At 39.1% G+C, this 25,474-nt stretch overlaps 2 protein-coding genes across 11 annotated transcripts in view; both read right to left on the minus strand.

The window, feature by feature from the left end:
• Nucleotides 1-25,474, minus strand: part of LOC131685288 (tyrosine-protein phosphatase corkscrew) — a 317,023-nt gene that overhangs the window by 107,867 nt on the left and 183,682 nt on the right. For 2 of the 6 annotated variants that reach the window (XM_058968900.1, XM_058968895.1), the window contains exon 1: nucleotides 6,684-7,612. The exons of the other annotated variants lie outside the window; for them this stretch is intronic. In XM_058968900.1, coding sequence (XP_058824883.1) covers nucleotides 6,684-7,057 — 374 coding nt within the window. In that variant the 5' untranslated portion in view covers nucleotides 7,058-7,612. Of the gene's footprint in view, nucleotides 1-6,683; nucleotides 7,613-25,474 lie in introns of those variants that run through there. 6 annotated transcript variants of the gene reach the window in all.
• Nucleotides 18,118-24,208, minus strand: LOC131685286 (uncharacterized). Of its 5 annotated transcripts, XR_009304774.1 has the most exons (5): nucleotides 24,028-24,208; nucleotides 23,865-23,945; nucleotides 19,445-23,811; nucleotides 19,282-19,362; nucleotides 18,118-19,228 (listed from the first exon to the last, which is right to left on the minus strand). XR_009304774.1 is itself a non-coding variant. In XM_058968892.1 (3 exons), the coding sequence occupies exon 3, from the start codon at nucleotides 23,704-23,706 to the stop codon at nucleotides 19,588-19,590; it is 4,119 nt and encodes a 1,372-aa protein (XP_058824875.1). In that variant the 5' UTR covers nucleotides 23,707-23,811; nucleotides 23,865-23,945; nucleotides 24,028-24,208; the 3' UTR covers nucleotides 18,118-19,587. The 5 variants fall into 5 exon arrangements, 1 of the variants encoding a protein (XP_058824875.1); XR_009304771.1 differs by having other exon boundaries at nucleotides 18,118-19,362; XR_009304772.1 differs by having other exon boundaries at nucleotides 18,118-19,362; nucleotides 19,445-23,945.

Raw genomic sequence — 25,474 nt, forward strand, 5'->3', positions numbered from 1 at the left:
AGTAAAATGCAACGCAGAGTCGCAGTTCAAAAACTCAAGAACAACAACAACTTCTAGTTTTCTAAGCCTCTAATAAGCAGAAATAGTCGAGTGAGAGGGAATCCTTTAGAAACACTTTGCAAAAAGTTTCACCAAGTATGATTCTTAACGGATTCCACTGCGACATTACTTTTAATGCACTCCAACAGAGTGTGCGATGCCAAACCATGTAAATGACCTCGATTCTAACGTCATTTATATACCTTGGTTTTAAGGTTGTTGTATTACGCACATGATGTAGCTGTACAGTGACCGCTTGTTCCATTTTGACCTTCAGTAAAGGCCACTTTGTGCTTTGTTGGTCTAATGCGATTTTGTTTAACCCACTAGAAGTTGGGTATATGGCTCACTGATTGAGCAGCAGCTGGTGCTGGTGAGACGATTTCGCTAGATTTTCAGAGCTGGTTTGCCGGAAGGTTAAAGCATTCTTCCGTTGTAGGGATGCTTTTATCTTCTGTAGCTCAAACATTTTACTTCACAATCAAGGCAACGATGCTATACCGTTAGTGTAGTTGATGGTCAGCAAAGAGGTAGCTAGAATTTAGTATGTTCTTTTCTGATAGCTATGAAAGGTCGATTTTTAGCCTCCGTTCTGGGCGATATGATAAGTTATGCCGAGGTTCTGCACTGATGAAATATTCAAGTAGCGCGATTCTCTTTATACTCAGTACAGGAAATCGCCCAAAATTTGCATGATCTTCCCGGTAAAATATGTAAGATGTAACTCTGAGCTCTGACAGTATGAGTTCGAAAACTGGTTCGTTCCGAGCGACCTCGATCTGTCATTATCATAAATACAACTTCTGCGATCATTTAATCGTTTCGCTAGATATCGTCACATATCGCATTTAATCCAAAAAATCTACGCAAATCTACGAACTGTGACCTCTGTGAAAAGGGCTTGCGAGTAGGTTTTATGGGTCTTTTCCTACGATGAAATTTCCAACTGACTTGGATCGTGGGTAAGACAAACACACACAGTAGCAGTTTAGCACAAGAGTTGTCCGCTTATAAAGGAACTCTTGGGGGAATGCCGAACTTGCTAGACTCAAAAGTTAAATAGAGAAGCTTAGAATACCAGACGCAGAGACGGATCGCTGCCTTTTTGAATCGGCACACAAAGCTTTCAGAAATGCTCTCCGAGCCTCAAAGTGTTTGGACATGTAGTACTCAAGGAGGTTAGTAGATTAAATACGTTACATTCGAAATCGATAGACTTTCACGTCAGCTAGATTCGAACTTCTAATGATGAATATTCGTCTAATGAAGATGAAGTACTCAACTGTCTTTTTGACACTTCGCATGCGGTACACGACTAGCTTTTAGTTATTTTCAGGAAGTTTTGATTCTTGGGCATTTGCTCGTAGTATCGTGACGCCTGTATAGATCAAATGGGCGGTTAAAAGTTTTTCTTCGTATAAGTGTCAAAGAAAGTATGGAATCGTTTACTTTACTTCTTACTTTAAAGAGAATATGAACACTTTAAAAATATTTTGAAGAAAGTTCTCACTCGTAGTCTTGCAACAGGATACATCTCATTAGCGGGATGGGATATAGTTGTAAAATTAATATCCAAAGGTGGCTATGGCACCTATGAGGAGGTGAAAAATCTTAGACCGATCAGTGTGACCTTCTTTCTTCTTAAATCAGTGGAACGTTTAATTCACAACTAGATTCTGGATGTTCGCATGAGCAACCTCTAGCGTTCTCTCATTGCCACATGCATATAAGTGGGGGAAGTCTATTACCATCCTGTTACACAATGTTGTCTATAACATTGAGGAAGCTTTTTGGCAGAAACAATCAAACTAAGATTTTTTTCTAGGTATTAAATTTGACAATTTTTCCTTGTGGAAGCAGCTGGGGGTCATGGAGTATCTTTATATATTACGAACAGGATACACGCAATGCTTAGCAACCGACAATCGTGATCATTGTTAACACAAGTAAAGGTTGAGAAGCTGAATGTCTGTGGATGTCCTCAAGGTGGTGTGCTGTTACGACTTTTATGAAAAATTGTCGCCGATGGCTAGTCGTGGAAGTTTAATGAGCAGTGGTTTCCAATTATTACGCAGCATATTACTCGGTGGCACCATCTCTTAGTAAAACAGGAAGACATATGCATACACCTAGTATATCTCGACTGTCGTCTCAAAGGTACTCTTTTTATCATACTTTCGATAGCAATATCGAGCAGTGGACAAGATCCTCTCCGAGATCCGAGGAAACTCTAGAGTGTCCCACATCGTTCGATCGAATGTCTGCTTTGATCAATCGTGTAAGTTTGTCCAGGATTCCGTATTCGGACATAATAAGCCACAGCTTTTGAAATGTATAAATAGATGATGAGTGGGTACCCGAGCAGAGTCTGATATCAAATTGAGAACTAAACTTGATATTTTGATGCAGTAGGGAATGATTGCTCAGGTTATCATTTTGGTCGTTTTAACGGTTAAAAGATCAAAATCGAAAGCAGAAAAATTGCACTATGACATCAAACAGAAAACTATTTATGCTATCAGTGAAAGCAAATTGAAAACTAATTGAGGTGGTGAAATATTTCATTGATAACAAAATAAGTAATCAATTTGATGTTTGTCAAAGAAATAGAAACAAACATTTTTTTCTAAAAATGCAAGCACATCAAAATGAGATCAAAATATGATGTCATATATGAAAAAGTTTAAACTGATATCAAAATAAGATTTCAATTTGATGCTTGATATCAAAATATGTTGTCTATTTGCTGTAATTTTGATGTTGGACTTTGCTCGGGTACGTTGTAGTCAGGACACTTAAAACTGTAAGTCGTGTCACAATTATTCGATACATAGTGTCGAGAGCTACAGTGCAACCCGCTTGGTATTGCCCTACGAACGAATTCACTAATGTTGGTAGGCAACGACAAAGAATTTGGGAGAGCATCTTGTGTGCTGCGTGACTGTTAGGTAGTTGCAGCAATTTTTATAGATGGGACACACTACTCCCTCCATCCAAACCTTCAGTAAAGCCTCCTTCTCCCAAATCTTGGAAATCCTCCAGCAAAGTGCTCTAGCTAATGCCTCTCCTACCTGTTTGAACAGATCACATGCCAGTTGCTTCATGAATTAAATACCACGGTAACTTGATGGGAAATTACGAAAATCGTGACTAGGCTCCTGAAATCATGAACATCATTTAACTGTCGGCTCTTGTAGTTGATATAGTTTATACAAATCAGTGTATCTCCAAATTATGAACAAGAATCATTCGAATGAAATGCCATTTATATTTTTGGCGCGAACTAGTTTTCTAGCAACAAAAATAGCATCATGAATACGTGGTTCATTATTCATAATTTCAGGATCCTAGTCACGATTTTCGTTGATCGTTCAGTTCACGAAATCATCATGAATTTACGAACGGGCCTTTTTCGTTTGAATGCACGTGACAGTTCTATTTTAGATTCCAGTCCACTAATAAAACATAAGTACAATATTGTCGTGAAGACACTGTTACCACAGGAACGCAACCCTCCACACGGAAAAAATATGTTCCCAAAATCGTGATATATAACATTTTTTTACGAAACGAAAACAAGACCATGAACAAAAATCATGTTTTATAATTATGTTCAATTTCCCTTCAATAACGCTCGCACAACGCTTTTAATAGTGGAAACATTTTTTTTTTGTTTAGTAAACATCAGCAACGGCTTCCGCCATGTTATTACCAAATCGATTTTCTGTACGTGAACTAGTTCACAACTTTATAAACATTATTCATAAAATTAAAAATTGACTCATGCTGATATTCATAGATTTGGGAACATTGGTTCACAAAATCAAAACATTCTGAATATTTTCTCGTTAACCAATTCACGAAACTCGAAATTTTATTCATGAATCCATTCATTCCTTGTGAATCTACTCATGATTCCTAATACATTAGTCATGATGCAATATCCGTGCTCGTGAAATAGTTCATGGTCAGTTCATACAATCATGAAATATTCTTGTATTCGTGAGTCAGTTCACAAAATCATAAAATATCATTCATGCATTCGTGGTTTATGATTTCTAGTATAATAATCACGACTTATCATTCGTGCTCATGAAATAGTTCTCAAAATGATCAAATATTTTTCATGTATTCGTGAACTGGTTCATGATTCCTAGTACATGATTCACGATCTTACGATTCTTTGCTTACTTGTGATATTTAGAAGATATCCCTGATCATTGCAACATGGTAATGAAATTTTCGCGTGAACTATTTCAAAAAAATTGGAATATTATTCGTGGAATCATTTTTGTTCTATGCACTTTTTTATGAAATGTCCAGCTACTAGCGACCAATAATTGGTACTAGCAGTAGATATAAGAAAACTATTAGAACCTCAAACATAGTTATTCACATGATAAGGTTCAGTGTGATGTCTGTACAGAAAACGAAAACTGCGATGAGCACCACCATCCGTGTTAGTGACATAGTTCACATAACAAGATACCGCGAATCAGGCACACTTTTATCATCCAGTTCATATTGTCACGTTACTCCGAGCAAAAAAACCGATAGTAACCAAAAAATAACAGATCGCGATAAAGCGCAGAGGCGAATACCATAATAAAACTGCTGATATCATGAACATCAGTTACATCACTCCACGTGACAAATTCGAAAGTAAGCTCTAGAATAAAATATCACACGTGAACAGAAATTACGAAAATCAAGATCATGAAATCATGCAAATAAATCACGCAACTCGTGAAAGCTTGTCAAAAATCGTGACTAAGATCCTGAAATCATGAACATAAACATAAATCTCCACTTCTGACTAAAATATCACGATAACGCGAATAGATATCATGAAAATAATGACAAAGTTCCTGAAATCATGATCCTAAATCACATTGCTCGTCATTAGAAGATAAAAATTCATGGCTAAGATCCTGAGATCATGAACATGAATCACTCTACTCACGACTAAAATATCACGATAACGTGAAGAGAAACTACGAAAATCGCGACTGAGATCCTGAAATCAGAAAAATCCGACAGTAAACTTTTGAAAAAATAGCACGGTGACGTGATGAGAAATCACAAAAGTTTGGAATAAGCTCCTGATATCATTAACATCGTTTGACTGTCGGCTGTGTATGACCAAGAATCATAAGAAAAACTAAACAATAGCACAACCAAACATTCGAATGTAATGCCAGGTATATATTTGTGGCAATCTAGTTTTTGGAAATCCCAAATAGTTTCATGAATACTAGCTATTTTATTCATAATTACAGGAACTTTATCACGGTTTTCGTAAATCGCTCAGTTCACGAAATCATTATCTTATTTTTCATGAATTTATGAACGGATTTTTTCCGTGCACAGATCGCTAGTGGAAGCTGGTACAGTCAGTGACAGCACCCTTTTCTACATACGCCAACGTAATTCCCTACCTTGGGTTGTCAGTAGATAACAACTTGATCATCGTTTCCTGGCAGATATTTCATTTCACGACATTAGAGGACAACAATAGCCCGGGAAACAAAGAATTTTGGAACACAGTTTAGAACAAAACTTTCAACACTGCATCCGCTGCCTTATGAAGAATGGCGAACTTCCGGCAACCTCTACGAAGAGACCATTGCCAATACGCCAGCAGCTTTGTAGGCCATCGCAATACAACATCGAGCAGAAAAATTTCATTAATCTCTGAATTACTTACGTGGATCTGAGTCCCCCTGACGATCAGACAACAAGCAACGATCAACACCATCGAAAGGCATTTTTTTTGAATGATAACAAATTTGATTGTAATTTAGTTCACTTTGTATTTAGCTTTGTCCAATCGTTAAACCATCCAAATTGTTTTCTTTGCTCTGAGACCCCATGTAAACTAACAAGTTTACGAAAAAATAAAGTACAAACTATGTTTTAGTCCTAACTAAATTCTAACATGGACAATCCCAATAATGTATCCACCAATATATTTTACAATGTACTCAAATGTGACATCGATTGAGAAACCCTACTAATTGAAAACCGTACTTCACTTCGCTTGCGGATGAGATGAGATAATCAGTCCAACTCACAGGACACATAAAATGAAAAGTAAAACGACCGGTTCGTTACCGAGAACTGCACAAGGCACGTGTGTGCCTCCCGTTGCAGCAGCAGCAGCAGCAGACAAGTCATCTGTGTCACGGCAGGCTGGCACTCATCGAAGAGGTGTACGTCCACGAACGATACTCAAACCAAATTGCACGAAACTGGTATGCGTGGTGGTAAACCACCGTTAAAACACTTAAGGCTCGTCATGTCAACCGAAGCCAACCAATCACGTACGGTGCCGCCAACTTGAATGCAGCTCAAGCGAGAAACCCCGAGGGACCCACCAGGTAGTTCTTTATTGCGCAGTAAGATGTTTTCCTTCGATACCGATCTGCGCACGCCGACCGGTGTTGGTACGTTCCTCACTGTGCTTTCACGATCGACGATCACCCGCTGAACGACGGTTCGTCCAAAGCTAATCGATTTGTGTTACCCAGTTAACCCGGGATGAATTGAGCTTTTATTTGTTTACTTGAAATGGAATTCGATTACCGCCGCTTACTTAAAAGGTACAAAGGGTTGATTGGGTTGTTAAACGAGGATATACTAACGTTTGCAGCTCCGGTGCCGTCCGCAGTTCGCTGATCGCCGTCGAGATAATAATCTGCGCCGCCGGAAGTGCCAACAGGGCCGTTTCGAACAGCAGCACATTGTCACTGTTTTGGTTCAGCTTGACGCCCGCATCCTCCTCTGTCGCGCCGGGTTCCGATTCTGAATCGCTCAGGCTACTGCGGCTACTGGCGCTGGCACTGGTTATGGCACTGTCGGTGGAACACGCACTCGGGTACCGGGACCGGGGCATGTAATCCGCCTCCAGATCCGTCTGGTAGTATACTTTATCCTTCTTCAGCTTGGACCGCTTGCGCAGATAGTCCACCGTCCCGATGGTGTTGGTCAACTTCTGGACGTACTTTTTGAACATCATAGTAGGTTTGTTTCAACAACTTGTCAATTATCCTTAAATCCTAGTTGGCTTCGCTGTCGGAATGCCGCTACAACTACTTACACTGCTAAGTCTTGTTCGATTGCTATGATTGAACTTTGTTCGGAACAAACAGTTTATTTCTTCATCTTATGGCTGGATTTCTTCTTTTTGATGGTTACCGCTGTGAGTTTCTCCGCGTCATTTTTCGGCAGAAAACATTCAATAATGTGCTCGAAAAAGAATCCACCAGACATTCTCACTTGATCAAACGTTTATCTCTCACTGGTCAACCAGATTTTTTAAACTCCACGTGCACCAGCTTCGGTTAGGGTCTATTACTAAGCAAACTACCGAAACGATCGCGAACAAACACACTCACACACAAACACGTAGCTGCCCGAAAAAAGAAGGAAGCTGGAGGAAGATCTAACTCGAAAACAAAAAATCCTCCACTCTAACGAACGCTTGGCTCCCCTAACGGTTGGAGGCGCGGTATTTCCTCTTTTTCGGGAAGAGATGCTTTTGGTTACTGAATTTGCGGCAAACTAAACTGATTTACATCGATCGCTTGTCATTTAATATGAGATTTTTTTGCGCGCGAACACCGCTAAAAGTAAGCGAAGTGCGCGCGCGCTCTCTCTTCGGGTTTCGCGGCGGCGGCGCATGTTATCTTTTGCGTTCACGCTCTCACTCTCACTTGTTGCGTTGGTGTTACTATACAGTCGTCGGCGCGATTGGTGGGAGGGAGCGGTTTTCGCACTGAACGGAAGGAAGGTTTTTCTTAATGGTTCCGAAGAATAGACTACTCAGACGGAGATGGTGGTAAAATGTTGATCGGGGCACATTCATCAGGTTGGCTGGAATGGCCGAAAAGACGCCGAAAACGTCATCCGATAGTTAGAGCGGTAAAGAAAATTCGTGTTTGCTTATCGTGATCAAGCCCAAATTACTGCACTAGCTAGTACAAACAGACCGACCGGCTCGTCATATTTACATGTATGTGTATGATGCAGTGAGTTTCGTTTCTCGCTAATTCGTGTTTTGTAAGATTGTAATATGTACATCGAATAACGATTTCAGTTTAATACATCTTTCGAATAACCGGTTTGATTTGGGTGTGTAAATGAAGTTGTACCTCGAAAATCCAGTTGTAGCTCATCTGGATTTTCAAGTTGTTGGAGAATTTTCATACCTCTATTCTAAATAAATTTGAAACGACTTATGTACATGAGTCACTTCACCGCCAAATATCCACTAAACATGTAATCAACCTTGAGGCCATCCGTATACCACGTGGACATATTTGGGAATGAGGTGTAGATACGAGGAGGTGGGGATATGGAAATTGTTCACGACTCAGTACACAAAAATAAATTCATGTACAAAAAATCACGATTTGGTGAACTGAATGATTTAGGAAAATCGTGACCAAGTTCCTAAAATTATGAATAATAAACTTCGTATTCATGCTATTTGTGTTTTCAAAAAACTAGTTTGCGCCAAAAATATACATGGCGTTACATTAGAATGCTTGGTTGGGTTACTATGGTTGTTCCCTGGACATGTAAAGATTTTGTTTTAATTCTTGTTCATAATTTTGGGATAGACTGGTTTGTATAAAGCGTATCAACTAAAATAACCGACATTTAAACGTTCTTGATTTCAGGAGCTTTGACGCGATTTTTGTAATTTCTCATTACGTTACTGTGATATTTTATCCATGAAGTAAGTAGTAGTACAGTAATTTATGTTCATGATTACAGGATCTCAGTCACGATTTTTGATTAGTCACGAGTTGTGTGATTTTTGTTTATGATTTCAGGATCTTGGTCACGATTTTCGTAATTTATATGCACGTTATCGTGATATTTTGTTTTACTTTCGAATCTAGCATGGAGTAATGTGATTGATGTTTTTGATATCAGCTGTTTTACAATGATGTTCGTAATTTCTCTTCATCTTATCTTGATATGCTATTATTAATTACCATCGCGGTATTTTGTTTTGTGAACTACATCATGTAAACGGTTTGTGGCTGTATAATGTATTTTTGGTGCTCAGTACTGTTTTGGTTTTCGGTCCGGACATCACATTAAATCTCATCAAATGAATAACGATGTTCGAATATTTTTCTTATATCTGCTGCTCGCGCCTATTACTAGTAGCTAGCAGCTGAACATAACTATATGATATTTCATGCAAAAACCCCATATTTTGTGTGAAATAGTTCACGTGAAAATTTCATGACCATGTGCAAAGTTGCTTGAAATTGAAAATCATAAGGTATATCTTCTAAATATCACAAGCTCGCAAGATAGGTCGTGAATCATGTACTAGGACTCATGAACCAATTCACTAATCCATGTATGATATTTTATGATTTTGTGAACTGTTTTACGAGCACGAAGGGTCAGTCTATACTGGTTATACTAGAAATCATGAACCAGTTCACGAGTGCATAAACAATATTTTATGTGCAATAAACTCCCAAAAGGAAAAACTCGATTAAACCATTTTGCGCATTAAATTAATTAAGTTTTAATTTTTTGTGTTTCGAATTCATCTCGTCAGTAACTAGCACAAACTGGGTGTCTCAACCAACCAAAACCAAAAAACAAGAGTTCGTTTTCGTTTTCCCGAACTTCTGTATTTACTTCCCGGGACATCGGGAGTTGCTTTAGGCGTTCGCATGTGTCGTGTGTACTGTTTGGATTTTTTTGTGCCTAACTATTGCTAATTTGGGTACTAGTTTAGCTACATCGTCTAACTAGGCACCAAGTTGTTGCTTGTTACTGACGAGATTAATTCGAAACACAAAAAACAAAACTTGACATTTTATGATTTTGTGAACTATTTCACGAACATGCATGCTAGTAATCATGAATCAGTTCACGTATACATGAAAAATATTTTATGATTTTGCGTACTATTTCACGTTTATATATTTAGACCATGTACTGATGTATGGAGAACAAGATTGGATGATTTTATCTAAAATTGTCCGCTTACAGCTATTTTTTCAAAAAGGATTTCAATTAGAAGTCCGTTTTCGTGTTCCGGGGTGACTTTGATAACCTGCTTGTTCACCCACATTAAGTTATTGATGTCAATGTTTTTCATTCAAATATTTGTTTAAACTAATTCTGGAACGATACTCATTGTTAAATAGATGTTAATTGGTATTATACAAAGTATTTCAATGTACTGTAAAATTCGAGTAACCAAAATTCGTATAATTCGGTCCAACGAGAATAAAAGATTCTGAAAACCTTTAAAACTGCTAAAATTGTTTTGTTTCAGTGTTTTATCTATAAAAGGTTCATCCATTTTAACATGGTGGAATATTGAACAATAAAAAAATGTTTCGAATTTTAGCTTAAAATAATTTGAAATAATTGCCAACTAGTTTCACAAAAAATTGTATTTAAAATAAACAAGCTCTTAAAAGTAAATTTGGTACATCCCACTCTAAAGGAAAATAAAATCTCGCTTGGAATTTATTACTCTTGTTCAAATCTGAGATTTGTTTTCTACTCAACGTGCAACCTAAACACTTTATGAAGCTTCGTAAAAATCAGGTTAAGTCAAATTTCGGTTTTTTGTAGTTTTTGTATCCAAAAACCGAACAATATACTCAAAAAGTATAACAAATCAGTATTTTATAAGTATAACTATCATTTCAAATTAAAATGGCTCGGTAGACTATTCTGGTTTAATAAGCGATCTACGAAAAAAGTTTCGATTGATCAAAGTCACCCGATGATCAAAGTCACCCCGGTTCACGGTACATAAAATGATGAACTAGTTCACGTACAGAAAATAGATTTGGTACTGCCATGGTGGACACCATGATTGAAGTCCTCAAAATGAAAACAAATATCTTCACTAATACAAGCATTATGTAGGCGTCACTGGAATTAAAATGACCATAACTATAAAATATATGATTTTTGTTCATGGTCCTGTTGTCGTAGCTTAAAAACGTTATTGCTCCAGAATTCATGGCGCTTTATTCACGATTCTGGGAACATGTTTTTCCGTGCATTTATTTTCTCCATCGTGAGCTGAAAAATACATCATCATTAACATTATCAGTTGATTTTATCTCTCAATTGAAATTTCCGAAGAGTATGCAATGTTTAAAGAGCTCATAACCTCATGGTGTGTGAATGTGCATGTTTCCCTAAAAAGAAAACATTGTTGGCAACTGTCGTCACGAAAGCAATGAAAGTCATTAGCTTCGTTTAGCTTAGTTTAGCTTAGCTTAGTTGACCGTCCGTGAGTTTCCCGTGATTGATCAAAGCCTGTTGAAATTTCAAATTGAATCAATTGTATGATACATGGGACTAGTAAATAATACTCAACGTGCAACCTAAAGAGTCTAAGATTACAGTATGATCCATAACGTAGATGGCCACGCCCATGCAGGTCAATTTTGGGATGGGGAAAAATGTTAGTTCAACACTTGTGACTATTATGACCGAGGAATTCTCATCCACAAGTGTCGCAGAATAGAATTGGTGTTAGTAGGTAGGGAAATGAATCAGGATTCATCTTGGTAGATATTGTGATTTAGCTAAGTACTCACGCGCTTTGTCTTTTCATTTTAGATCAGAGATTAGATGCGTCTTATTAACACTTCAATAATTATTTTCAAAGTTTGCAGTACAAAGCAAACGTACAAAAAGTGTAAAAGATATGCCAAAGGAATAGAAAAATTCGAAATGTTAACGACAAGTTGGCATCACCACTCTCCCTATCAGACACGTTTCCATAATTGGGTTAAATGCCAAATTGTAAACGACATGCGCAATAAATATAATAAACACAACGACAAGGGCTTTCGATCCATCGGCGGTCCAGAAGAGGAATGGATGGGAGAAGAGCAATACTGGCAAAGACCGACTGCCATATGAGCGGTTCAAACTCGAAAGAGTGACCCACTGGATGATTTTGAAGAAAGTACCAGGAGTGCGATTTTACGAAGTTTTAGCTTCCGGTTGCCCTATATTTTCTGACAGAGTGAAGTTCTGGAGTGTTCAAATGTTTACCACTGGTTAGGAAAGCAAAAGTAGTACAAAGCTACTGTCGGTAGACGGTTCTAGATTTAAGAAAAAACTGGCTTATTTTGACACATCTACAGATCGCTTGCTACACAAAAATCTTTTTGTGTAATTCGACAGCTTCATCTTAGACCAATTCAAAAACTAATAATTCAATTTTTTTGGTCTTTTGGCTTAAGTGCCAATACCTTATTTAGGACTGGTGGTATCCAACGGGGAAAAACGATCGGAAATGGTGAGTGAAGCTAAGCAATCATATGAAAAAAATTCACCACCCAGAGGCGAGACTCGAACCCGCAACCTTTGAGACTCCGGCCCAATGCACTAACCCTTATGCTATCCCTGGGTATGGTGACATCCCAGAAAGAACATATGATTATCCCACTGGCGACGGTGATCGTACCCTGCCTGCAAAGCGAGGAATCACACACAACGGCAGCTGATCACCCCAACACATTTGATCTATTTAATTTCCCCGCTAGATACCAAGGCCCGGGTTTTTATAATCGTCTGATGTCTAATTTTTAGTTCATTACCCATCGTACTTCGGTGGGTGACAGAGCTAATGAAGACTGTCGATTTCTGGTCCCTTGCCCAGTGAACAGAGGTATGACGGGAGCGAACCCGCCCGTTCGAATTAAACTAATAATTCAATTTTTTTTGGTCTTTTGGCTTAAGTGCCAATACCTTATTTAGGACTGGTGGTATCCAACGGGGAAAAACGATCAGAAATGGTGAGTGAAGCTAAGCAATCATGTGTTCACTGGGCAAGGGACCAGAAATCGACAGTCTTCATTAGCTCTGTCACCCACCGAAGTACGATGGGTAATGAACTAAAAATTAGACATCAGACGATTATAAAAACCCGGGCCTTGGTATCTAGCGGGGAAATTAAATAGATCAAATGTGTTGGGGTGATCAGCTGCCGTTGTGTGTGATTCCTCGCTTTGCAGGCAGGGTACGATCACCGTCGCCAGTGGGATAATCATATGTTCTTTCTGGGATGTCACCATACCCAGGGATAGCATAAGGGTTAGTGCATTGGGCCGGAGTCTCAAAGGTTGCGGGTTCGAGTCTCGCCTCTGGGTGGTGAATTTTTTTCACATGATTGCTTAGCTTCACTCACCATTTCCGATCGTTTTTCCCCGTTGGATACCACCAGTCCCAATTCAAAAAGATTTCCTGCTTCAAAGATTGCTTTTTTAAATACGGTTTTTAAACCTAAGCTTTTAAAGTTATGCTTTGGCGTGGAAGATCCGGTATTTTAATACATGCTGTTATTTAGTGTAGGATTAGACTTCATCCTTTACGGCTATTGTACAACCGCCAGAAGAAACCTAAAACGTTGGTAAACAATCGGGAAGAGAGAATCAGAACAGGTGACTATGTCAGTGAGTTACTCAATATAGAATGGATAAAGGCTGTGATGCAAAAACTTAAGGTTCAAGTTACCGTTTTTAAGCATGTGTTAGAATTGAACGCTTGGTAGTGTGCGTAGGAAAATTTGTGTTCAGCTTTGCCACCGGATTATCCATATAAACCTTTTTAAAACTCTAAAAGAAGAATATCAGTCGATTTATTAAATCATCACGATTCAATTCATGCAAAATACCTGTTGGAAAAACCATCGGCTTAGCTGGATGGTGCTTTTGAAAAAGTGGCTGTGGTTTTTTCATTGCGCAGTTGTGTTGCATACCCCCGCTCGGTGTGGTAGTGTGATAAAAAATCACAGCCACTATTTCAAAAGCACCATCCAGCTAAGCCGATGGTTTTTCCAGCAGGTATTTGGCATGAATTGAATCCTGATGATCTAATAAATCGACTGATATTCTTCTTTTAGAGTTTTGAAAAGGTATAAATGGATAATCTGGTGGCAAAGCTGAACACAATTTTTCTTACGCATACTACCAAGCCTTGAGGTAACTTGAGCCTTAAGGTCCGTCCAAGTTAAGTCTTCGGTACGAATCAATACCTCGACCTCCTAGCATATTGTTAGTCGCATCTTACGACATGGGAGCAGGTTCCCGGAGGTTCTATTCTTGGATGAAACAGAGCAAAAAAAAATTTAGTCTGTCGGACACCACACGGCTTTCATCACGAAATCAATGAAAGTCATGCGAAAAACCCCAATTTCTTCTCACAGAAACGATTGATTTCATTTTCTGTGACGTTGTCAAATCCTACTATTTTCGGACTAGATAGCATGTTGTTGATATTACATGAGCCAATTCAAGAATTCATTGACTACTTAAATTTTGTACTATGTTATATTTCTCGCCAAGGAGAAAATTTTTGTTGGAAACCAATTTTTCTCCACTAAGGAGAAATTTTTGTAGAAACCTATAACCAAATTTAATATGAAATTTGCATTGCGACTTCGTGTCATTAGAATCCTACACTAACTTTATGCCAGGATTGAGCTAGCGTCTGATTGACGCCAGCTCCAAAGACAAAGGGATAATCTTTGTTCCTGGGGCAATCACGCTTGACTAGGTGTTTGTTCAGGAATACAAATCGTGTTTCCGTCCTCGGAGCTAGCGTCAATCCGGCGCTAGTTTGGTCCTGGCATTAAGTTAGTATCAGATTCTGAAGTCGAAACAAAAATTCCATTTTTCTTAGAAATCCGCATTTTTTTTATAAAATTACAAAGCCATTTTATGAAATATTTCGATGCAAAAATGGGAAAAGTCCAATTTTCTGCAACATCATTTGCAATTAACTGTTTGAAGGTGATGCAACATCTACAAAGGAACTCTACGTCAAGACCGGTATAGTGAGAAGACAACATTAAGAAGCTCGTCGCTGTTGTGCTATCTTATGACAACCGCCATTTTGGGGTAAACTGAGTTAGATATGCAACATTACTAATCTGAAAATTCTCTACAAAATGGCGTTTTTAGAATTTTGAAATTTTGCTTGGTTACTTAGGTGTAACGAAAAAAGTGATGAGAAATTGTCAGTTTTTTGCTTTAAATCACTGTATCTTGGGATTCGCTTAAGTAATATAGTAGTTTTAGATTTTTTTATATGTAAAAATGTCTTAGGAACACAATGGCATAATAATTTTTAAAATAAAAATACATGTATTGCGAGAAATATGCAGTTTTACTTTTAAATTGGCAATATTTCATGTTTGGCAACACTGTAATTAAAAATTACTATTTTTTCTAGATTGCTTGCTCAATTTCCTTCAAAATGCATCTCATCGATTGTTTCTAGGCCGAATATAGCCGAAGATATTAATAAAAGTTAATAATTGATGCTTTTTTTCTATGGAAAATTTTCCATGCACAATTATGACAAGCCATACAAATTTTGCCATCAATACACGCCTACGACACGTGTGAGTGCGACTTTTGTTTACATTTATAGTGAAAACTCGCAACGTAGTCAACCGAACTTCGTGATATTCGAGGGTTTAATACAGAATAGATTGAAGCATCAATTGTCTTCTTTGAATTGTTTTTACCATTTATAAGTTTCAAGATATTCAATCTCAAACTTTAAAAATCGTTTTTCTCGAAATGTGCTCAATGGCGCTTGTCATAAGATAGCACAACAGCGACGAGCTGAGACCCATGTTGTTGTAATTTGTTACTTCTGACCCATGCTAATAGCAGACGCCAGTTCGTTTTCAGTCCACCTAAAACATAACTCTTATGATTTAGATATAAATAAGTTTCATGCAGAAATTTCAGTAAACATGTTGGTTCAAATAGATTAAAGTATTTCTAGAACTTTCAAGTGTTTTGCACACCTGAAAATTAGAACAATAGCTCCCTCTGAGACGGTCTTGTTTACTTTGAGTCAAGTAGACCGCCACAGGTACTTGACTACCGGTTATCGTAACATCATCAATGAGAAAGTGGAACCAAACAAAGTACCGTAAATGGGAAACGTTATTAGTCTTCGATTTGTTTATTTCAACTAAGGGAGAAACGTTTGAGGCTGCAAAGACTCGGTAGGAAAACTGTGGGAAGTCGGACACATAATTATTATGTTAAGCAAATAACATTAATAATTTAAGAATTTTACGAGTATTATGAGCATTATGAATAAACTTGAATAATGAAACACTTAGTAGGCCTTGAAAATTACCAAATGTACAAATTTTAGACAAACATTGAAAACCAGATTTGCATCTTTGTGCGGATGTAATTTTCACGTCTCGGATTTTAAGGTTTATTCTAGAGAGAATTACTTATTTTTAAGGAGCTCTTCTCGCTTTTCAATAATCTAGCTCTGAACTGGCATCTTCATTGTAAAAAACAGATAAATTAAAAAATTGCATTCATATATGAAAGATTCCATAAGAAACCGGCCGACCGCAAAATATGACCATCGTCGATTCAATCAAAACTTTGCAGTACCCGTTTGCCCGAAAGTTGCAAGTTTTGCTCTTCTCTCCCGGTCACCATCTACGCCTTCTCTCCCCTGTCCTTGATACAACTACTTCTACACCGATTTTGGAAATGACCAAGCATAAGTCTCCGATAAAAAATCAAATTGTATTCCGTATTCCTAGTTTTAAGATAGTTGTAATTTCTACTCTTTGTTAAAACTATCGTCTCCCATCTTGTAAATAGACCTGTGAATTTTTTCATAAATATTTGTTCCCCCTTTTGTGTACCAAACTATATTGTTAGTTTTAAGGTAACTGTAAATATTTCCTAAAAAACTATTACTATTGAATTCCTTGTTTTAAAAATTTTCATAAAAAAAACCTTTTGCCCCCTCTCTTGTATATAGAATCTTTTTTCTAGTCTTGAGATAGCTGTAAAATTTTTCTCCATTATAAAAAAAATTTCAACATTGTAACCTCCTAGTTTTAAGATATTCAAAAAGTAAAAACAAAAGAATTTGGCACCGCCAAGCTAACGCATTTGTGCCTATCAAATAAACGAAATGAATAAAAAAAAAAACTTTGCAGTTGTGTTCGGTTTATGAATCTCCATGATTTTCTCTGGAAATTGCAATATTTTGATAAAAAAGAAATTTTTGAAAAGGGCGTAGACGTTTCTACGTTTATTAATGTAAAAATTTTCTTGTTCAATTTCTCAATTTTATATAGCAAAACTATCTTGGAACGAGTTACAGGGGATAAATACTTCTTCACGAAAAAAATATGCACTGAAAAAAATGTGTCATTTATCACAAAAACAAAAACTTATATTAAGAAATTGCAAAAAACCGTTTTTTTTTATTTTTTTATATTATTAATTTAAAGACGTGTTTATTAATTTAAAGACGTAAAGGGAACATTTTCAGTGTATTTGAATCATGAAGCATCTTTCAATCAAAAAGTTTTCCTAACAACAACTTTTGACATATTTTTATAATTACACTATTTGCAATTAAAAAAAATTCAATTTTGTTTTTGAATATTATTCTAAACGCCATTTTAAATCAAATGCTCCTAACAAAAATTTTTCTTAAATGTAGTAGTTGTCGAGATATTTTAAATTTTATTTTAACAACACAATTATTTTGTTTTCTTACGCCCTTTTCACAGCTTATTCGCTTTTCTCCATCAGCACCAATATGTTTTTCAAAAAGCCCATAACATTTCCTGCAACTTTCCCATTAACATCAAGGCGATTCTGGCAATATTTCAGTAAATGTTTGTTATGAATATTTTGATTTAAAATTGAGTTTAGAATCATATTCAAAAATAAAATTGCATTTATAAATTATAAAAATATGTCAAAAGTTGTTGCTAGGAGAACTTTTTTATTGAAAGTTTCTCCATGATCCAAATACACTGAAAAAATTTCTTTTACGTCTTTAAATTGATAAACATTAGATTGTTGACATTTTATGATGAGATAACGCGAAAAACTTTTGAAAAGGACATAATTACACGAATTAATTGTTTTTTGTTGGAGCGAAATTCCAAATATCTCGAAAACTATCGCATTTTGAAAGATTTTTGTTAAATGCATTTTGATTTAAAATGATACTAAATGATTAAAGAATTATATTTTCGTTTTTGTGAAAAATGACATATTTTTTCAGCGCAATTTTTTTCGTGAAGAAGTATTCATCCCGTGTAACTCGTTCTCAGATAGTTTTGTTGTATAAAATAGAGTAATCGAACAAAAAAATTGAAGTTAATGCAGGTAAAAACACCTACGCTCTTTTCAAAAATTGCTCTTGAGTCAAAATAATCTTATTAACTATGGAAAATGTTCAGTCTTGCATGCCGGTGTAACCTGTAAAATTTCATCGGAATCTAAGATGTTCGGTCACGATTTTAGAGATTTTCGGACGGATCTTCGTGGAATTCCTCATAAAGGGTAATGAGCGTATTTACGACAGGTTTCTATTATCACCCTACCCATTTGAAGCCATTGGTTAGAGCAGCGTCTGCCATCTTTGTTCAACGCATTAAGTCAAATGGTAGCACAGCAATGGGGGCATTCGATTCGAGTTTTAATTGCGCTCAAACAAGAAAATTTCAACGCATTTTTTAATATCATGGTTCTTCACAACGAAGCAAAGCTGTTGATGCCAATTTGTATGCATTCCATTGATTGTTGTCCCAGTAATTAATGAATTAGTGAGGCACCCTCCTTATTATGGCACTTAAAAATAGGCACTTTACCCTATATACTTTAACAAGAATATGTAACCAAAATTTTTGTTGTTTGTATAGCTCAAGAAGATCAATTCAATCCCCGCGTGCAAAGAGTTGTGCGGTGGTAAATGAAATTTAAATGTGGAGTGATTTTGAAAAACATTTCAATACAAGGGTCCCGTTTCAAAAATTTCTGCAGAAGTATTTTCCCAGTTTTGAAATGCAAATAGCTTCCATTGTACTGAACGAACTCATTTTATTTTTACACTAGCTGATCAGAAATGCCTGTATATTATATCTAATTCCGTGAAAATATACGACCACTATAAAAAAACGAAAATAATGCATTTTGTGAGAGTAGTAATTATCTGCGCTATGATTGGTCCGTACAATTCGGTCAAGCAGCGAGCGTTGCTAGGACTGCTCCCTTGTCATCCAATGAACTTCGACACACGTATAAAAATGGAACTGTTCGGTCGTCCCCGAACGGAAAGAAATAATGAGCAAGCACCTTTTTTATGCAGGCTAAAACTAAATAAACTTTTATTAATTTCCATCTTTAACATTTAATTTCTCTCTCTTACTTTCAAATTTTCCTCCCACGCTAATACCTTCCGACCAGCTTTTCTAACTATCTTCCTTTCCTCTTTCCTACTTTTGTTTTCCTAGGTAAGGTAAGTATTTATAATTTTTGAGGTAAGTATTATGAATTATAATTTAAATTTCTTTCTTTTTCAGGTTACTCACGGTAAGTATTCGGTAAGTATTCAGGTTATTCCTATGGCAGCTTCTGGGTACAATAAAGAACAAACCACATGTGAACTTTTTCGGTTTTTTGACAGTTCACACACGGACACAACGAGCGGGAGCTAGTTGCGAAAAACCAAACGTCACCATCGACCGAGGGATGCTCCGCTTGCAGGTTCAGTCGCGGTAACAGACCCCGGCCCGTAACATCCGGCGTTACTTCTTGTTCCGGATTTACCTTCAACTATCTCCATTACCGCAATGTTAACCGCTCCCCGGCGATGTAGCTTCCCGTCTGCTGTCCTCACGCTGACTTGTCTAATGGTCCCGTCTGTTCCCGGAAATACTTCTACTATCTTTCCACGCCTCCAATTCTTCCGAATTTTCCCATCCACCAGAAAAACTAAATCCCCAACATTCAACTGTCGCTTATCGTCAAACCATTTGCTGCGTTTGTTGATCGTAGGTAGATACTCGGTGATCCACCGCTCCCACATACGGTCGCTTAGGTACTGGGCACGTTTGTAAACGTTTCGTAGAGCCTCCGCTGCACTCACTGGCTCCACCTGGAGATCCGCACTGGTCACTGCACCTCGCAGGAAATGGTTTGGCGTTAGTGCTTCCTCGCCTGCGGGTTCCTGAGGCTTGTACGTGAGTGGACGCGTGTTAATCATATCAGCTGCTTCTGCTACTGTTGTTTTCAGGATTTCATCAGTGAGTTTCCTTCCGTCATCCAGCGCTTTCATCGATTCCTTTACAGACCGCACCATCCGTTCCCAAACACCGCCCATGTGCGGGGTGCCGGGAGGATTGAAACACCAGGCAGTAGTTGAACTGATGAATTCCTCGGCGCACTTTCTGTTGATTTGTAGTTTGGCCTTTACCATTTCGTTCCACGCTCCTCTAAAACAAGTCGCATTGTCGGAGAATATCTCTTCTGGCTTTCCATACCTTTTTTCCTTTCGGCGTCCAACTGTCACCTTAACAGGGCCCAAGTAATCCACGCCGACAGAGTTGAAGGGGCGTTTTCCAGGCGTAACACTCTGAGCTGGCAGTGGTGCCATGCGCGAAGTGTGTGGAACGCACCTATGCACTTTGCACCATACACATTCACCGGCCACTTTAGAGACTGCTGCACGAAGGTTCGGAATTACAAACTTCTTTCGTATCTCGTTGAACACTGTCTCTGTATTCGCATGTCCAAACTGCTCGTGATAATACTGGATGATTTTGTTAGTTACGGTATGAAAACGACTCAAGATAACAGGATACCTTTGATTGAAGGACATTGCTTCCGCATTCACCAGTCGACCATCTACTCGCAGCACGCCATCTTCGTCGAGCGTCGGCGAATATTTGTATAGGCCACTTCTTTTCGGGATTCGTTCTGCTTTCTGGCCAAGGGCTAATTGTAGGTTGCTCGTCAGCACGCTCATCTCATCGGGGAAACTGTTCCATTGTGCTTGTTTCCACAAAACTTTCTCCGCCTCCAGTAATTCGTTTTTCTGCAACGGTGTTTGTACTGCGGGGTGTGCAGTCTTCAGCATTAATTGTTGATTCATCGTTGCCTTTGCTGTGAGTATCGGCAACCCTTTCTGTTTGCGCTTGCAATTTCCGATAAAACGCAACACTGTGGCGGTCACTCTCAGCAGCCTGTTCCATCTCGAAATCGCCTCCATCTTTATGAATTCGTGAAACAGAACAACTCTTCTGGCATCTTCATCGGTTTGCATTCGCACTTTCGTGTATAATTCCGGATTTTTCATTAATTTCCGCTCCAGCTGCAAATTTCTCCTCAGCGCCATCTGAATACTCTCCGGAAATCGCTGATTGTTCTCCTTCCAGAGCAAACCGGTCTGGAACCGTTCTCCGATGCGTTTCGTGGTCCGCTCCATAATCTCCATCGCTTTTTTGTCCTCTGCCGATTCTTGGGCCGTTGCTACTACAGATTCCTCTAATGCATAGTGGCTTTTCAGTAAACCATGTATGTCTTCGTTGGTTACATCATGATGCAAGCATACGTACCCTCTCTCTGTAGTATGGCTCGCTTGATTCGGACCATATACTGTCCATCCGAGTTTGCAACGGACGGCAATCGGGTCAGCGACGGTACCTATCTTCACTTCCATGGGCGCGAAAGCATGAACATTGTTGAGACCGATAAGAAGCTCTGGCTGGCCTTCATACGATGCGATCGGCAGATCGCTCATGTATTGATAGCGGGCTGAAAGTACTGCAGCATCCAATTTCTGATGAGGCAGCATTAACTTGCCCACAGTGCGAACCGTTCTGAGCAACATTTTATCTCCAACACCAACTGCCGAAGCCCACACATTCATTTTTCTTGAGTTTTTCTCAGTACGTGAATAGTCGGCAGTCCATTTTATTGTAAGCTTTTCTTCGGCCCCGACAATACCCAATCTATTAGCTAGCTTACCTTCGATCAATGTGACGGAAGCACCTTCGTCTAAAAATGCCAAAACCGTCAGCGTCCGATCCCTACCATGTAGTTGTATGGGAATTATCCGAAACAGCAGTGGGTTGCACGAGTGAATGTGTGCACTAATACCCACCGCACTGACCGGGTGAATGAGCGGATTGTGTGCCTCCTTACAGGAGCCGACGTTGCAACGAAACTTGAACCGGCATTGTCCTCCGTGTTCTCCTAGGCATAGCTTGCATAGCTTATCGCGTGTCACCATTGCTACGCGCTCGGCGTGTGACCAGTTCTTGAAATCCTGACAAAACCGCAATCGGTGGTCGGTACGCTGGCACACTTTGCATGGTTTCAACCCTAATCGGTGGCTGACGACTGTATTCGAATTTCCTTCCTCGGCGTGACTGAATACTGCTCCTTTCTCTTTTCGCTTTCGACCGAAATGTTCGCCTGAGAATCTCGTCTCCGTGGTACGCTCGATGTCCACTTCTGCTTCCCGCGCATCATCCGCAATTCGTAGGAGAAAGTCCGTTACTGTACGAAGAGAAATCTTTCTTCCCTCTCGAGCCCGTTTGATATCAGCCCATTGTCTTTTCTCCGCATCCGGAAGCTTTTTTATCAGGCCCTGTATAAGCAACGGGTTCTTCAGATGCTCCTTAAGGTCCGCTGCTTCCACGTGATCGCAAAGCTGCTCTACTACGTTGGCGAACGGAATGAACCCTTTTAGATTCTTCGGTGCCGGCAATTCTTTAACGCGTTCCAACAGACGATCTAGTAATTGCTCGGGACGACCAAAGTGTTGGCGAAGCTTCTCAATAACACGAGGGACCGATTTCGGAAGAAGCAGTTGTCCACGTACAAGCTCCAGTGCATCGCCCCTTAGGCATTGTTGCAGACGTGCTAAATTGTCGACATCGCTAAATCCGCACGCCTTTGTAGAAGAGTTGTACGCCGCATAAAACAGTGGCCAATCATCCGGCTTTCCCGAAAATAGGGGAAGGTGTTTACCGATCCCGTGCCTGGCAGCAAGTTGGCCCTTTGTTGGTCTGGAACCCTGCTTAACCTTCTCGTCCGGTTCATTATCAGTTTCTTCCTCCGAACTGGAACTCTCCTCCGTATCATCCATTTCCGACTCAACACAAATACCCGTCTTTCCCGCCGGAGCTAGTAGCGGTGTACTTTGATTCTTAACGGTAATCGGTCGGGAATGTTTCTGTTGCCGTTCCATTTTCATTGTGTCCAACTGATTATCCACAGTTGACATCTGCTCCCGAAAATCTTTTTCCAGTTTCTGAACTCGCTTCAGGTGCTCGTGTTTTACCTGCAGCTGCAGCTGGTTTTCGCGCTCTAGTTCTGCTAGCTCGAAACAGCGCCACTCTTCCTCTAGCTGCATTTGCTTTCGGCGCAGTGCTTGTTCCTGCAGGAACTTCTTCTTTTTCATTGCGGCCTGAAACTCCAGTTGCTTCTCTTTCACCAGCATCTGTTTGTCCCAGTCCGCCTCGAGCCGCCGCTGTTCTTCTTCCATGGCCTTTATTTGTTCATCTGCGGACGGCACTGTGGACGATTTGACACTTCCGGCATCCGATTCATCTGCCGTCGATTGAGGATTTGCGTCCTTCTTCGTGCGCTTTTTTGCTGCCGCCACACAAACTGCATTATCGCAGAACCATTTTTTCTTCCTCTTAACGGTATCGGTTACACCCGCGCAAGCGTAATCATACCAATTGTTGCAGTGGTCGCATGCAACCATTCCACCTAGTTCCTTTGGAGCCAATCCGCACTTGCCGCACGGCGTTGTAGTGTAGTCTAGTTCCTGGTCGCTCATCGTGCCGAGGGTGAGGTGCGATCCAAACTTTGAAATTTTAGTTTGTTCGGTCGTCCCCGAACGGAAAGAAATAATGAGCAAGCACCTTTTTTATGCAGGCTAAAACTAAATAAACTTTTATTAATTTCCATCTTTAACATTTAATTTCTCTCTCTTACTTTCAAATTTTCCTCCCACGCTAATACCTTCCGACCAGCTTTTCTAACTATCTTCCTTTCCTCTTTCCTACTTTTGTTTTCCTAGGTAAGGTAAGTATTTATAATTTTTGAGGTAAGTATTATGAATTATAATTTAAATTTCTTTCTTTTTCAGGTTACTCACGGTAAGTATTCGGTAAGTATTCAGGTTATTCCTATGGCAGCTTCTGGGTACAATAAAGAACAAACCACATGTGAACTTTTTCGGTTTTTTGACAGTTCACACACGGACACAACGAGCGGGAGCTAGTTGCGAAAAACCAAACGTCACCATCGACCGAGGGATGCTCCGCTTGCAGGTTCAGTCGCGGTAACAGGAACATAAGAAAAATTTGTCAGTTTGCTTTCTAACCCCGTGGTAACTGCTACGTTTCATGTCAACTGAAACTCTTCGGGGGCATGACTGCCGCCAGGCATCGTTCCATCCAATGGAGCACAGACGTGCCAGTTTCATGCATACAATGATCACACACCACAGAAAAAAGCCAAACGCTCTTTCTTTTGGAGCTAAATAAACGGATTTCAAGTGTGCGCTGCCGATGGGGTGGATGGGTGCAAGAGACCCCGATCTCTTACTCTTTAAAGTAAATATGTGTGGCGTGCTCAGATAAATTCATTACTGCGCGCGCTCCAGGGTGCACTGCGGTGGGTGTATACTCTAGAGTGTATATTGGAGCGTGCTCCAGGGATGCCGGGTGCGGAGATAAATATGTGTTCCACAGATTTTCAATATGCTGCACAAATTTCCACAGTTTTCTGTTATAATGCAGACTAGCAAAGAGTTCACAATTTTCGACCGCGCACACAATTTTTGTCTTGCGCGGAAACTAAAAAAACCGATTTAATCTACCTAGCAGTGAGATTGGACATTTCTTACGCATATCACTATTAGATCATTCATTAGTTTGCAGACCTCATGCGAAGTAACGTATGCGGAATAAAATTTGGACAAAATTCAAAAGGCAATATTTTTGTAGAAAACTTTTTATTAAATGTTCTCTCTATATGAAAACATTTGTCAGCTTATTAACTTAATGTGGTATAAAAATTGAGTCCATTCGAGAAGTTTTCTGACAGTTTGCAGAAACTTTTTGCAAAGGAGTCGAAAAAATTGATGTTGGCATATTCTTAATCTTTTACTTAATTTTGTTTATCGTGTTTGTTAGCTTTAGGTCAAAAGTTACTGGCATATACACTCTGCATCAAATTATCACAGAAATCCTCATTTGGACGCATTTGCGGTACATTTGGAGGGTTATCAGCCTTTTGTACAAAAGGTATGCCATAATCCTCCAATGCGCCAAAACTTTTTTTGGCATAACAGTTAGGTGCCAGATTGGCCGTTCGCTGTCATTTTGTTCACATGGTTTCTCCTAGATGGTCGAAATTAACACTAGATGTTTAAAATAAGTGTGCCTAGAGTATGACGTTTAGTACGGGGCCTTGCGCAGGGTTGCATTTTAGTTTTAATGTTGGAAGCGTTGTCCAAATTTCATTCCGCATACGTTAGGTACTCAACTACATGTGGGATGAACACAGTTTCGAGTTCTGCACTAATAAAACCTTAAGCT

The sequence above is a fragment of the Topomyia yanbarensis genome, chromosome 2 (assembly GCF_030247195.1).
Source record: "Topomyia yanbarensis strain Yona2022 chromosome 2, ASM3024719v1, whole genome shotgun sequence".
NCBI classification, from domain to species: domain Eukaryota; kingdom Metazoa; phylum Arthropoda; class Insecta; order Diptera; family Culicidae; genus Topomyia; species Topomyia yanbarensis.

What these genes read in the sequence shown, in the direction of transcription:
- LOC131685286 (XM_058968892.1), bottom strand. Translation starts at nt 23,706, where the DNA reads ATGAGCGACCAGGAACTAGACTACACTACAACGCCGTGCGGCAAGTGC.